General features: G+C 46.4%; 1 protein-coding gene across 1 annotated transcript in view; it reads right to left on the bottom strand.

The window, feature by feature from the left end:
• Positions 1-1504: 1504 nt before the first annotated feature.
• The window catches only part of LOC104470247 (ankyrin repeat and KH domain-containing protein 1-like), a gene marked incomplete at its 5' end in the record, with an annotated part of 98155 nt that continues 83591 nt past the window's right edge, over positions 1505-16068 (bottom strand). Inside the window, 7 exon segments of the mRNA XM_010085097.1 lie at positions 1505-1933; positions 2379-2543; positions 3674-3849; positions 5189-5389; positions 6549-6728; positions 11750-13365; positions 13664-13813. Coding sequence (XP_010083399.1) covers positions 1874-1933; positions 2379-2543; positions 3674-3849; positions 5189-5389; positions 6549-6728; positions 11750-13365; positions 13664-13813 — 2548 coding nt within the window.

The raw sequence follows: 16068 nt of genomic DNA on the forward strand, positions 1-16068 counted from the left end.
CACCCAGGACCTTCCTCCAGGGCTGGAGAAGTCCAGGGGCAGCAGATTTCTTGTGCTCGGGCCCTGTGCCTCCCCCAGCTCCAGCCAGCCATGCCTGGACATGACCTGCCCCCGCAGGCCCGTCGCGGCGTCCACCAGTCCCACGACGCTGCCAGTAGCCCGCTCCCCAGCAGTGCCTGCGTCAGGCGCTGCCTCTGCCTGTCCCCCAGCATTGCAGGGCAATGACAGCCCTCCCTTCTAACAGTATCTTCTTACAAAGCTTTGGGGTTCCCTTTTCCACTCCAGCTCTGGGCTGCCAGCGAAACCACCACGTCATGGGCCTGTCTGGATCTGGTGCCCTTGTCCCTGGCGACCAAGCTGTGAGGTTGGAGAGACCAGGAGAGAGCTGCCTGAGTTAGGCAGGGATGGGGTGGCTGAGCCACCATTCTGTTGGAGGGACAGCCCCGTCCCCATCACTGTTAACACGAGTGCTTCTCCTTTGGTGTTTGCACTATCCAGGGACAGCAGCAGTTCCTTCCTCAAACACTAGGAAAAGTATCTGAATATATCCTCCTGTAACATTCCTGATGTTTATTTGCCTGTGGTACTCAGGTATTGCCTGTGCACGCTGGGTTTTCAGTACTCCTTCCTCAGGCTTTTCCTGGGGAAACCACTGCTGCAGGTAAGGATTTGTCTGGAAGAGCTGGAGGAAGGCAGAGAAGTCTCCATCTGGCCTGAGACCACTGAAAGTGGTCTGTTAGATTGGACACTATGCACTGTAGTTACCTTCTTGAGGAACGGATCAGATCCGCAGTGTAGTTCCTGCATCGCCAGCCAGCAAAAGCAGAAACAAGCACAGTGGACAATTTCTGCACCTGGCTAGAGCATGAACATTCATCCTAATCAGCGTGCAAAAATCCCTTTCTTCCTCACAGAAAGGACTTGAGGAGTCCTTACCAGGTTTGAAGGGTTACAAGGAGCTGACAATTGAAGGTATTATGTTCTTCTCTAGTGGGGAGTGGTCACTGCTTTCCTAAGAGTTGCTTCTAGGCAGAAGTCAGGTGAAGAAACCCTGCCTTTAACTGCAAGCTGCCTGTTTACCTTCTGCAAATTAAGACGCCATCAGTTGCCATGCTGTCCACTCAGCCCTTACTTCCAGCCCCTGATCTCTCAAGGCAACCCACCTGGAAAAAGAGTGCTAGAAGCAGCAGAACTAATCCAGAAGGGAAAAAAAAAATGCGCACACAACGCACACACACAGAAAAGGCTAACAACTGGCAGAAGGAAGGACTCAGCAGACCTTGCATCACAGACGGCTGCAGATCAAAACCCTCCCCCAAACCCTGACTGCATCCACATACTTATTATGTGACCCTGCAAAGGTGATCACTGGACATGGCAGCAGCTACCGATGACAACACAACAGCCTCTTCCAAAATTCTCACACACAACCTATAAATACTATTTGCCTTTTATTGAATATTCAGGTAAATATTTCACATTAATACAGGCTACATAAAGTAGAGCCACTATACGACATGAAATTTACTCAGCTTTTCCTTAAGTATGTAAAAAATTATACATGTATTTACCACCCTAAAAGGCTGAAATCATGTAATCAGCTAGTTCTCTGCTGCATACAAGGAGCATTCAGTAGTGTTTAGCCAAAAGCACTAGTTTTGTCTGATTTTTAAGACCAAAATGGCTAAACTAACTGGAGAACAGAATCAGTTTGTACAGGTAAATCAATTTGTTCTTCTACAACGGGCAATCAAGTTTCTATTGTTATAGCCCACAGAAAATTGCTTAGTTAGGCACATAAAAAAAATCCCCAGGGTTCTTCAAGATCATAAAGATTCACAAAAAAGGCTAAAAAAGGATAGACCCCCTTAAATCAGTTGACGTACTTGAGATGCATGTTTCCAATGTGAGGTGCCCAGGTGCCAGGCCAAATCTACAGCAAGAAATAAAAAGACAAGTCTATTATGAAAACAAATAAAGATTCCTTTAACAGAGCGTTTAACCACAAGAGGGCAAGCTTAAGGCTTCCCCCTAAAACACAACCGCACGGTCCAAAGACAGGGAGCCCTCTTCAGCTCTGGCCGAGGTGTGACTGACAACCTGCAAGATGCTGAGTACGTATATAAACCCTCTCACTTCACAGTTGATTACCTGGCTGAGCAGTCTTGAAATGCTGCTTATTTTACCCAAAAGGTTTGGTACAGATAGCGCCATACATTTTTTATAAATACACACACACTGTAGGGGAAAAGTCATGCAAACAATCTCAATTCTAGTATCAACTGAAAAAACTGCCCAAATATGAAGAAAACCAAACCAAAGCACACCACCACAGAAAGCCCCAGGTAAGCAAAGTTGGAAAAAGGCAGCCACACTACCTGCTGAGCATCAGTACATTCTGTTGAGTTCTGGACAACTTTGATCATGGGATTCCAGGCGGGATCTGGAGTATGGAGCCCATTAAAGAGGGGGCCTCCCGGGCCATCTGCTAGCTGAGGATGCGAGGGTATTAGAGTGCCGCCGTACATGGAAATCGGTAGGCCCTGAGGGAACAAGAGAAAGCACCGTTGGTGCAGAAGGCAGCAGTTGTGAAGGATTACTGTAGTATCACGCCTGCCGAGATGACAGAGGCATCCCTATGTAGCATTCACCTGCTGGCAAATATCTCACACTGTGAGAAAGCAGGGCATCGCTGCACACCAAGGCAGAGCATAGAATACAGCGACTCTTCAGAGCTTGCGATTCAAGTCAGTTTACTGGTATTTCTGAAATTACACCTTGCCAGTATGCAGCAGACTCTGCACAGTGCTGATGACCCTATAAAGCCAGACGCAGCTGTACAGAGCAATCTCAGTGCCCCCTCCTCTCACCTCTGCAGCGCACGATAACCTCGGTGCATGCAGGGCTGCACTTGGGCAAAGCCCATGGACAGCTGCAGCCTACAAGACTCCAAGTTGAAGATTTTCTATAAATTACTAATGGCCACCTAAAACAGTGTTTCAGTTCAGAAAGAGCAAGTTACAGAGCAGCTTTTCGCAATTATGAGATTTCTTTCCCATGTCTGAACGACTGCTGCTCTGTGATTTAGAGGATCTGAAGAACACATGCTATGACTACTTCCGAAACACGTTGCAAGCAGGTCTGCTCTTGAGTACATCATCCTGGATGTTCCTCCTGTGGTGGCCAAGCTGCCTACGGCTTGGCTACACCCATCTGCCTCAAGCTACTTTCCAGCGTTAACATACACAGCACAGACTTAACAAGCAATCCTCTCATTGTAACATTTCCTTAAGAAAGGCACGTAGCCTTCACAGACATGATTTGTACCAAAAGCATTAAGCAAACCTTTAATCTGCCTCAAAAGCTGAGCAAGCCTTATGAAAGGTTTCCAAGTAGCTCAGCCCCTGAGAAAGGAAACGCTGGAGAGCAATGGAGGCATTCAGCTACTTTACAAGAGATATCTGCAATCTACAAATTCTGGCTTTGTTTAAATGTGCCACCAGGCTTGGGCACCTTGTCTGGTCAGTACTGGGATGAAAGGAGGTTCAGGACTAAGTGCGGGAGGCAACAGTAGAAGAGACACACATGTAGAGTGTAAACAGGCAGAACAGGACATACAAAAAAGAAAGTCTTTGGTCATTTCATAGACTAAATCCAACCCTCTGTAACTTACTTTAGAAAAATCCACAAAACTATTTGGCATAGGTTGGTGGAAAATATTTGAGGGAGCCACTATTCCAGAATCATCTCTCTCCATTGGCTGATGCTGAGAAAACGTGCCCGGGTCTGACAGCTGCTGATGCATCGGATGATTTCCCATGACAGGCTGAGACCAACCTGACAACCCTTCTGGAAAGGAGGAGATTGAAAACAGCCGATTACAATTCACTGAAGATACTCTGAAGTAGAATTCAGCAGCTGCACATAGCCACATACATGCAAAGGCTCCCTGAAAACACACAGCTGCAGAGGTATCTTAGGGCTCCACCCTCAGCAAAGGCACACCTTCCATAGCCTAAGCAAGCTGGAAGATACCTGCAGTTCTCAGGCTAATAACCCATTACTGACGATGCAAACACACAGATCTCATCTGTAGCATCAAGGCTTCTCAGAGGGAAGCTGCAGCAGGCAACACTACAGAAGGCTGGTGACACATGTGCGCACACACACACACACACACTCACACACATTCTTTCCCTCCAGCTCCCACATCCTCTCATGTACCACAGGAACACAGAAAAAAGTAACACTTTTTTTTTTTTTTTTAAGGGCAAAAATAAAGAAGAGAGACAGCTGAGGTCAGGGAAGTTCGGCCAGGCACATGCCATCTGCATGTACATTCGTCTTGATCCTCCAGCCATGGATGGAGATACAGGGGACTGTAACTGGGAGTTTCAGGTGCCCACATCAGAACAGCTAAGATCCAATAAACCTTCAAGCATTGTCAGTAAGCACATACAAGCTTTTCTTGAAAAAGCACAGCAATGCTGAGACACTCAGTTAAAAAAAAGTATGGAGGGCTTCACTGAAATATATAACAAATCCAGGAGTATTAAACATCTGAAGTTACCAGTGGAAACACTTTACACCTCAAATGCTGCAGCTCCTCCTTTCCACCAGAACCTCAAACTATCAGGAAACTGAATATAAAACTTCAGCTGTTTCAAAGTCATTGTTTTCAAACTGGGGCTGCCTGGAACAGAAGTCACCCCATACTATTCATGAGGAGACCAATGCAAAAGTCAGCATCCACAGCTACGTGTTTCTGGATGCAGTAGCTGTACCACAACTAACATTTTAAAATGGTAATGGAAAGCCCGCTAGGAACTTGGATGGAGGCAGTTGTCCTTTTAGGCCAAGGGTTAGACTTGGAAATGTGCTGATAAAACAGATAAAAGTTGTTTACTTTTTAACTTCTGTATTATTCAATAGGCTTAAGATGAAATTTCTGAACTGTTCTCAGGGTTTACAAGTGTACCCTGACAGATAATCTAGGTTGGGTGAGAGCCACCTACATTAGGAGCGAAACCACAGCACTTGCATTGATACATGCTTTCTCACCACTGACACTGGTTTTCCCTTCAGGGAAAACTTCCCTTCCCTTTCCTCCCCCAACTTTCTTTTCCAATGTACTTCTGAAAAGCCCTAGAAGTTTCTAAGGCCACTCCAGGCTGTACAACAGACTTACCAGATACACTGTTAACTCCAAAGGACCAAATACCGCTATGGCCAACAGGAGCTGTGAAGTTGGTTCCTAAGGGTGTAGGAGTGACAGATCCTCCCTGTCGAATTCTAGCAAGCCTTTCTGTCCCGATGGGAGGGGGTACCTTTCGATCTTGGTTGGCATTACCCGTTTTTGGCTGGCCCAAGTTAGACGGTGCAGAAGCAGCTGAAAGGGGCGAAGATGATCCTGAGGAAACTGATGGAATAGGAGATTCACCTGCTGAAAAGAATATTTCTCTTGCTTAATTACACACAAAGCACACAAGCTAGTGAGCATAAATGCTACCCGCTCTATCCCCCCAATATTATCTCAAAGCAAAAGACAAAAAAGGTTTTAAAGGCTTTTTTGGCAAGCATTCCTCAAGTCTCTCACAAAAATTCTGTTTACTCAACTCTAAATTCAACATTGTAACGCAAATGCTTGCAGCCATCAGAATCAGGTGATATTCTCATGACATAGCAGTGTATCTCAATTAATTACAAGAAAGAATAAGAAACATGGAAGAGTTTCAAGAAGAGGTGAAAACATCAGCCAAAATACCATAAATATCCAGCCAGCCTGGTTTTGGTATCTACCGCTTCCAGCAGAAGAGAAATTAGACAGCTTCCCAAAGCCACATGTGTCACATAAGAGCGTAAGTCCCACCAACTTCAAAAGCGCCACTGACTCTTCTTGAGAAATCCAACTTCCTTTGAGCACTCATTTAAACATTTTGGTTCTTAAGCTCAGAGTGGCAATGAAGTTGCATGCAGTGACATGAAAAGCCTCTTCACTTAAGATTCTGAATCAAACACCTGTATTTTCTGTAAAGCTACTTCCATGTTCTTCCCATTAGAAGGAAAACCCACTGTTACCTCGGATGATGCTTAAAGATTTTGGAACACTTTAAGTAACATGAAATAATTCCAGAGTACCAATTAAAAAAAAAAAATAAAAGGCAAAAAGGCAAGTATAGCTTCAAACCATTGCAAACATGACACTTTCAACTAACATTACACTCATACTATTTAGAGAGGAATCTTTAGCTTGGTATAGTCACCTCCACTCCCCCACAGTTTCAGGTCCTCTCCTCTCAGAGCCTACAATGACTGATATTTTTGCCCACATATACCGTTAGCAATGCTACCAGAACCACTGGCATTTTACATGGGAAAAAACACCAAACATTACAGCTTGGAATCTGCACACGCCATCCTCACAGCTGCTAAGAGCAATTGGAAAGCATTTTGTGCATCACTGGGTGATTTCCCCTCAAGTTACAGATCTACTACAGACAATAGCTATGAATTTATAGTTAACTAAGACAGACCCACGAAGTTCCTACATGAATTTGTTGCGCTTGTCCAAGGATGTGGTGAAAAATGCTGTCTGTTAAAGCTGGGAGTCCCAACAGGCGCTGGCCCTTGAAGGTAAACCCGTGCTCCTTGTATGTTTGCTGAAAAGCCTGTCAAAGGACCTGAAGAAGAAGTTGTAGAGCTGTTGGATGGATCTAGAGAGGGTAAGCCTGAAATAAACATAAATTTGATTAAATATCTCTCTTTGGGAACCTGCTTCAAAGCACCAGAGAGAGTTAGTGCTCCAAATATAATTAAAGCATCTCATCACCTTCAGGGGTATCTGCACACAGTAAGTTCATTTTACAGGTGCACGATCCTCCCTTAAAAACCGACAGAAGGCATTACTGCACACTCTGCTTTGGCCTGAAGTTGAAGTTTTAACAAAAAAAGCCATCCCTTTGGTCGCTGAAAGGAAATGACCTTAGCAGGGAGGGCGCAGGAGGAAAGCTGGGAGTGGCAAGGATCTTTGCTTACAAAAAAGCCACCCAAGTCAAACAGAGATATAGGGCTCTGTGAAAGTCCCAGGGGAATCCGGCACCAGGGAAGTCTTTGCTGCAGTACAGTTTCTGCCATCCTATAGGTACATTCACATATAGATCAGTCAGAGCATGCTGTGTCCAGAGAAACAGGGCTGACGATGCCCAGCACAACAGGCAAGGGGGCTGCTTTCTGCAGGGACGCGTGAGAGGACGGGAGAGATGGAGAGAAAGTTCAAAGTCCCACGAAAACTATTAGCAAGGGGGAATTACAGTTTTTTAATAAGCCAAAGCTTTTAAGTATTTTTCCAAAATGTTGTAAAAGCTCTTATAACACATTATTACCTGGAAGCAGAAATGGGCATGGCCATATGTTCACCTGAGTTTTGGGTTTAGTTTCAAGGGCCTATTAAACAAGACTAGTTTCAAAACCATTTAAACATTTCCAAATGACCACAACCAGGACCAGCCTATATTGCTGCAGAGCAAGGTTGGAGGTTGTACCTACTTATGCCACAGCAGGCAGCAGTGGTGACAGGCGATACCTGATCACAGACTAGAGCTGCACCTTTCCTCGCCTGGATACATTCCTAAAAGCCAGGTCTTCCCCCCAGTATTGTCAAGCTTGACTTACTGCTTCCACAAGTGCCAGATCCACCCTGCTCACATTGACAGAAGTGACTCACTGGGATTTGAAGGAGGTATTTTTCTCATTAGTCCTACCTCAAGGGTTAAAAAAACAGAAGTCTCCAATCCAGATAAGGAGAAATAAATCACCAGCACCAACAGAACACAGAGCGCTCAGACAAGGGACCCCGAGTGTGGGAGGACAATCTTTCATGGTTTGTCACAGCACCAAGTGCAAGACTTGATGGCTATGAGGAGGATGCTAATGCCCGTGCAGGCTGCCTGTACACACAGTTTGATTGATCTGCGTCTGCCCAGAGGTGCGGACTGGCCGTGAGCAGACCACAGCTCTCCAGCTGAGGGCCCCTGCGCCTCTCCCATGGGACACTCCTGCTAACCCTCCATCCACAAAAGTCAGCTCAGAGGTAGTCAAAAGGCCCCTATGGTGACTGGTTCCACCACACACCAAAAATGAGCTTCCAGCTGGCTGACAAACCACTGACGAGCCTCAGGCTCTGCCCCATGTGAAGGGGTAACAGAGCTGCTGCTGCTGCCCATGGGGACTGCTGGTTTCCTGAGCAGAGAACAAGGCAGAAATTCTGACAAAAATAGCTCTTGTGCAGAAGAGAGACGGCCAGCTCTGTCTTATGAAGGCTTGTCAGGATGGTACACAGCTTTCAAAGCGCAGCCAAGGCCATTTCAGCACTGCTGTGTATTTTCTACAGGTTGAAGAAAGCGTGACAGACAGAGATGCAGAACTTCAACAGAGTAGTCAGTTTTCAGGTTGTAAAGAACACTCTTTATCATTATCCTGCCTTTCACAAAAGTGGATTAAAAAAAACCTTTGTTCAATATTAAAAATGGCTTCTCAGAACAAGGACTGACAGAATCCCAATTTCAGTAATGAGCTTCCTATTTTTGTACTTACCAACAAAATCAGGTTTTGTAATACTGAAACCCTCTACAATACCATACTCTGCAGTTACTGGGGCCATGAATTCAAAGTCTTCATCATGCTCTGAAAGCGTAACTGAGCTTTCAAGACTGGTGTCTCAATCTCACAGAAACTCTGCTCAAAATTCAGTTTATTAAAGCCCCCAGGGGCTCCTGCAGAAACTGGTTACTGCAAGGGCTATCTCCACCTTTAGAGAAACAGCCACAACACTTGGTCACTCCACATACAACATGGGGCCCAGCCATTTCATGCAACTTCAGACTCACGTGCTGCTTCCTAAGCGGGCATATTTCAAGTTTGTGATACCTTTTATTTAATGCCACATGAGCAAGGTTTCAAAGCCCTTCTTAAAACGCAGAGGAAAGCAGTAACAAATAGACTCCATTTGGTCTTCTCCGCAGCCTCCCCCAATGGTTGGGCTAAGTCTGCCTTCAAGCTGCCAGGACAAGAGATCTAAAGACGTGAGACAAAGGGCCATTTCCAGAACAGAGCCACAGCACTGAGATCTGCACGTGTATCTGTGCCTCACAGGAATTGGTGAATCAAAGAAAACTCAAGGTGCAACTGAGCTTACCTGTGAACAGGAAAAGCAGAGTACCCCAACTGCACTCTGCACGACAACTTAAGAAAAAGCTGGTTTAGTGCACAATCAGGTTATATTAAGTCTCCACCAAAGCAGCTCAGAGGTGATCACCAACAGATGTTGATTTGGGGAAAAATTTGCCACAGCCCAACTGTGCAAGACAGCCACAAAAGATAAACCTCTGCTCCGGCAGGTAGAGAGTCACAGCCAAGATCAGAGGATCGGTGTCCCACCTGCTCTGATGGCCATTACTGCTCCCTCTCATCACAGGAAAGGGTCCTGACTCAACAGGCAAGGCCCAGACCGCTCCACGCCCATCGCACTGCCGTTGGCCAAAGCATAACCCACCAGCGACTGGCCCTTTTCCCCCCTTCTCAAAATCTCAGGAAACCTCCCACCAAACCCTCTGGAAACAGACAAGGTGCTCCCCAGTTCAATTCACCTCGGAGGCTGAGCAACACCAAAAGGTCTGCTCCCCTGGGAAGAGCCAGGGAATGGGAGGGGTGGACAGACCACAGGACCACGCTTACACTCCAAGGGAAGGCATCGGAGAGGTCCTCAGCCTACCATCCTCCCTCCCTTCCTCACTATCCACACACCTTCAACACAGCCCCTTCTCCCCTAGCCCCCCCTCCTCCTGTATGACAGACAATCCAGATTCTGAAAAGAACACGATCAAGAGCAGTACTAAGTAGAATGATATTCAATGAATCCACTGAGGACCTGAATAAGTAACTAGTCACCTCCTGCCAGGTAGAGCTTTAGCAGCACATCCATCTATTTGCAGTTTTTCTTCACCTTGCAGTGTCCTAACCAAATTCCAGCTCAGAAAAAATGTGTTCTGTCCAAACATTTTTGTTTCATTAGAGAAGAACTTCACACTTATCTCCCCAAAGTCAACCATGGGAGCTCTCCTTGGGCATCTACCTAACCTTCCTAACTCAGGGAAGAAACAGATTTAGACTACCTTTTAAATACCTGCAGTCATTTAAGGATATATAAAGGACCAAGAACTTTTTCCCAAGGACAGATGACCTTAGCATAAGGGAACAGCAACACTTTTTGCTGCTGTGAGAAGTCTCAGTCAGCCGTCCTTGTACACGCAGGATGCAATCATCAGAAAAATCAGCAGATCCCATTTGCCATAAGCTTCCTTCCCCAGAGGTTATTCCAGCAACAGCCAACTCCCAGTTTAGAGCACTGCAGAGAAAAAGCTGAGACAACATAATGTGTTTCTGGAGTCTGCAGAGGAGGATCTGGCAATTCTCTTATTAGCAGCTTATCAGACAAACAAGATCCAGTTACTTTACCTTCCACAGCCCTAGTTCCATCTGGTTCTGCTCACTGCACTGGGAATGGATGTGGCACAAGAGCTCTAGGTATTCACTAGCTTTGCAGAGCTACACAGCTTACTACTAGTAAGAAAACTACAGTCATAGCAAACATCCCAGGTTTGTGGTTAAACCTCGTCAGAGAGAAGCGTTCTGGGTTTCAGCAGCGCCGCACATTTGTAAATCAACCAAGAGGAATGGGAATGCCAAAAGTCTTCTTTCCTCATTGCCACGTGTTCCAAGTGCCCCCTTCTCCTTTAGTCTGAAAGTCAAGCTACTTGACTCAGCCCAATCCAGCATTCCAGTCCTGGACCTGGAATATCTCAAATATTGTGCTAAATATCTGTCCTAAGTATCTCACAGACATTGCGGGGGTAAAGACAACTTCAAAGCAAGGCTCTCTAGCTACCCAGATTCAAGGAACCATCCAGCCATTACGGCAAGAACGAAGGGGAGAACAGGGTGGCACAAACTAGATCTCTTGTGGGTCCCTTCCAGCCAAATGGGTGCAGCCAGCTGCCTGCAACATAGTTTGAACACTAAGATGACAGTAATCCTTTAGGCAGAGCACAGGAGGGCAGGGAGCTCACAATGAGTGCTCCTAACCCATTTCAAATAAACACAGATAAGCTTGAACTGCTGTACTGAAGAGGAGAAGGACAGTTAACTTCCTAATAAAACACACCACGCAGTAGCACACCAATCTTCCAGAGTACAACAGAAGCTTATTAAAATCCCAGAGCCCTATAAAGAGACAAAAAGCACAGAGAGTTTACCCTCACTGAGCCAAGCTGGAGTCTCAGATAAAATATTGAACAACTGCAGGCAGTCACTCCTGCAGCTGGAACCTGTCAAGAGTCCTGGCCCCACTGTTTCAGGTTTGGTATCACCCGACCCTATGTTCCCTTCCAACCCAAAAGCTAAAATCAATGCCACTCTAAACTCTGCAAACAGGTGGAAGCATTCCTATGTCTTACACAGGACAAGCAATGCAACATCTGCAACACTGCCAACACCTAGCATCTGAGAAGAGCTGAAGAAGAGAGGAAAAAAAAATAATAAACTTTTTAAAGAGCACTTGGAAAAAACAGGCCATCCGCGTTACATTAGTAATCTCTACCTGATATTTGTAAACTACTTCTCAATCAGTTTGAGATTATCAAAGTGTAATGGTTGGAGAAAGAATTCTGCCCAGTGCATGATCTTAATGACTTACCTACAGGACTAGTCGAAACCCTCTGGGAAGGTGGCCTGAAACCAGGAGCCTTGGAGTTGTCAGAATGCACGTTTTCCACGTGTCCTAGCACAGAGTTATTCAGAAAGGTAGACTGAACAGTGAAAGATGGGTCAGCTGCTGCTCGGTTAGAGAGTGGACAGTCTCCCCATCCTTGGTTAGCTGGCACCTGGTTGCTATCAAAAAGACTACTAAAGTGATTGAAGAGCGTTGCTGGCCCAAAGGTAGGAGGCAACGATTTGTTTGCTGGGTTAATGTGCATCTGAGAACCGTTCATAATGTTCATGGCTGATGAAAGCTGCACTGCAGCAGGTGGACCTTGAGAAGGTGTTAAAGGAACTTGATTTGTAACAAAAATAGACTGAGGATCTTGATGGAGGTTTGCATTTGGTACCACTGAATAGAAAGAACCTCTGGACTGCATCCTGTGAGTAACTCGAGGCGCTGGTACAGCTACTTGAGGTATGTTACTGTTGTCCTGATTATCTGCAACAACTGCCTTGGGTGATGCCAAGCTTAAAGGAGCAGCTTCTGAGCTGGATGAAAAAGGCATCGACATCGGAGGATTAATCTCTGACATGCTGGTTGGCTGTATTTCATCTTGGACGTTATTTAGCAGTGCAGGGCTGCTTGATGTGCGAGTTTCGGTGACTCCTGAGTTGCTGCTAGCTGACATACTGCAACTACTTGCAACCGAAGATGGTGCACATGAGTTTGCAGCAGGCTGGTCCGGTGTTGACACCTTCTCTTTGGGTGCCAAGACAGCTGAGAAAGAGTCCGCTTTAAGTGCAGAATGCTGCGTTTGTGGAGCATTAGATGGCAGAAACGCTGTGGGCACTTGCCCGTTGTTTGCAGGGGCAGAGGAAGCTGAAGGCAGAGTGCTGCAGGTGCTCGTCACAGTTGAGATCGCTGTTGCTGCAGCACTCGTCTTGGGAACACAGGCAAACAACTGCTTTCTGACCGAAGAGGGAGTCCGATTACTGGTTACACACAGCGGTTGGGTGGAAGCAGCTACAGAAGAGACAGTAATGGGACAACTAGAAGTAGCTAATCCAGGAGATTCTGTCTGTAAAATACTTCCATTCTGACTACCTACACGGCTCGAACTATTATGCTTTGGAGAGCTGTTTGTGCTGCCAGGGTTAACAGGTCTCACTGGGAATGGTCCCCAAGTGTTCGGTGAAGATGAAAAAGTTCCTCCAAATTGGGCCATAGGTAAGCGAGGATGCCGGATCTGTTGCATAGTTTGGGCAGCCAGCAAGGCAAAATGAGGGTGAGAATAAGCTAGAGGAAGAGACACCGGAAAAGATGAGCGCACATTTGCTGGGACATTCTTGTTTAATTTGTTAGTAGGCTGGAAAGTAGATAGTGTTGATGACTGCGATGTGACTAGGGGCGGTGCTCCGAGAGCAAAGGAGTTCTTGTTTGAAGCAGTCGCAGTGCTGACTCCAGATGAAAAGTTTGCATGGATTGATTTGGTACTTGAAGCAGGTGTTCTTATGTGAGTTTTAGGAATCAAGTCCTCCAGTTCCTTGGCAGGATCTTGAATAAGGGCATTGATGAGTTGAACTGCGTATCGTGTTGACTCTGTACCACCCCTAGGTGAAATATAAAAATATTTATCTTTTGCAGAAGGAAACCCCACTTTGTGCAACATTCCGTAGCCTCAACTTTATACCCATCTGCAAGTTTATTGCATGCTTAATCCACCAAGTTATTTCTTTGCATATCTTAAAAATTATCTTTGAAGAAGCAGACCTTGAGCATATCTTGGCAGCAGTAATATATGTTCTATTCTAGTACCAAGAAGTTAAATATGTCCCATCTTAAAAAAACAAACTTCTTTGTACATGACATTGTGAACTAAATCAAGACTTTCATTTCTAGATACTGTACCTTATAGTGATCATTCTCTCTCCATTCTTATCTTTTTGCTTATCAACGTCAATATGGGCACCAGTGACATCTTGAATAGCTGTGATGTTGCACCCACCTCTTCCCATTATTCTAGATACGACAGAAGCTGGGACAGATAACTTCTTTGACCTATATCACAAAGACCACAAATCTGTGAAATGTATTCAAACTTTAAAGGCATACAAAAATCCCTTGCTGTCTGACAGGTGGCTGAAGCAATATTCCTAAGTTTCAGGGCAGCAAGTGTTTTTCTGCTAATATTTTCTTCACCCTTTGGAGCCTCTCTACAACTCCCCCACTCAAATTATTCATCATCCTCAGCACCCAACATGGATTCTCCAGAAGTGTTTATTCCACAATTGTTATAACACAGATGTATGTGCTTCACACTGTTTCAGAAACACTTTTGGTTTTTATCTTATCTTGTGTACCTTCAAAGTGAGACAAATCCCTAGCTTATCAGCCTAAATTTACATAAACAGTTCTGTTTCGAATATAAAAGCCCATGGCTTAGCTACTTTGATAATTTACAGCAAGGGTTTATAGCAAGGACAAGGTGGTTTTTCAATGTTTTCCCAGCGATCAGCTCTGTCAAACCACTTGCATTCACAACCTTTTAGTATCCACCTCTCGCAGACCTCCAGATCTGAACGTTTCTTGGTGACACTACACGATGGCAGACAGTTAAATTGTGCAGTTCTGTGACTGAAGGAGCTGCTGGAAGCCACTGTGAAGGCAGCACAGATTTTCAGAAGCAGGCTCACTGGCAGGCCCGTGCACTCACTGAAATAAGTCAGTTTTGGATCCTTCCAACACACACGGTAGGGGTGGGTCAGTGCAGGCATACAGTACTGGGCAGTTTCTGAACATGAGCTATTCTTATCCAGACCCTGGCCAAGGTCTCCTGGGGCCGTTGCTGTCCCCAGACTCTAAAGGCTGGGGCCTGTCAAGCCCACATGCTGCCTTCAAGCTTGCCAGTGATGTGCAACAGGTCAACACTGAACAACAAGAGGGGATTAAAGGGGTTTCAGAAACCACGGTCACCCTGCCGGTGCCTTTGAACACTGCACAGATCACCACCACCCCCAGAAAAGGCTGCCAGCTTCACATGGCTCTTCCAGCCTTGGGAACTTCTCAGTAACTTGATCCTCAGGAAATTGTTTCTCATTTAATAGGACTTAAAGGAAACCCCATTTTATTCTAAACACATCTAAATACATGGAAATCACAGAATCATAGAATCATTAAGGTTGGAAAAGACTTCAAGGATCATCAAGTCCAACCGTCAACCCACACCACCACATCCCTAAGCACCACATCTACACGTTTCTTGATGTTCTAAAGCATCACCTCCCCTTGCCAAGGTGTTTTTTCCTTCCCCCTCTCCTGCCAGGAGAGCATGCTACAGCCCTCCCCAGCCCCAGAAAGCAGGTTCTCAGCGCATCCACCCAGTTCCCCTGCCAAGGCTCTTTCATGCTTTGGGCTTGCTTCCCCCCTCCACCCTCAAGGCCTCTCTCTCAAGCCAGACAACCCAGTCACTCCCTCCTCAAACCAGAGCTCCTACCATCACCCAGCTTTCATGACACAACCACATTACTCACAGGGCTTCTAACAGTGCCCTTGGTCTGCTTCCACCTCAGCCCGCAGGAGACCCCAAGCCACCACCCATGGAGACATTCCTCCTCCAGGAGAGCTCACCCCAGTGTCCCGGCACCTGCCCACCCATCACCCACTGCCATCTCCCTCCCCACCCGCCAAGCTCCATGGTTTTCACCTTGCCAAGTGCCCCACACAGTACCTTTTTGCTCCAGAGCAGCAGCGCCCTCCTCTCTGCAGCTGGAATTGCTCAATGGGTGTTGGCTGCAGAGTGCTGCTGGTGGGAGGGTCTTTCAAAACTCTGCCCACTTGCCTGTCAGGGGCAGAAGGGATGGATTCACTGGTTATGTCTGCAACAGACAGCCCTTTCAGCTGGGGGGCACTCATGGGGAGAGGGGAGGAGCAGAATGCTTGTTGAGACCCAGAGAGACTTTAGGAGAGGAAGGCATGCAGCTCCCGGGCATTGTGCGTACGCATCTGAAGATGCCAAACAGCTCTTTGTCAGGGTGCATCCCTTGATCAGTCAGGGCACAGCAAACACCAGTGCCGAACACCTCATGGACACGGTCTCTGTGACACAAGGCCCAACTCCTCAGGGAGGAGGAAAGGTCGGGTTTTGGGAGCCATCTGATGGCAGAACCCTGCCATCTCCAGCAGAAGAGCAGACAATACCCAACCAAGCAGCTGAGCCGAGCCTGCGCAACTCAAAGAGACCCAGAAGGAGAGATGGGGCAGCTCCAGGGTCACTGGGGGGGGGGGGGTTGTGTTCGGCCCGGGAAACGACGTGC

This window comes from Pterocles gutturalis, unplaced genomic scaffold, assembly GCF_000699245.1.
Source record: "Pterocles gutturalis isolate BGI_N339 unplaced genomic scaffold, ASM69924v1 scaffold31215, whole genome shotgun sequence".
NCBI classification, from domain to species: Eukaryota; Metazoa; Chordata; class Aves; order Pterocliformes; family Pteroclidae; genus Pterocles; species Pterocles gutturalis.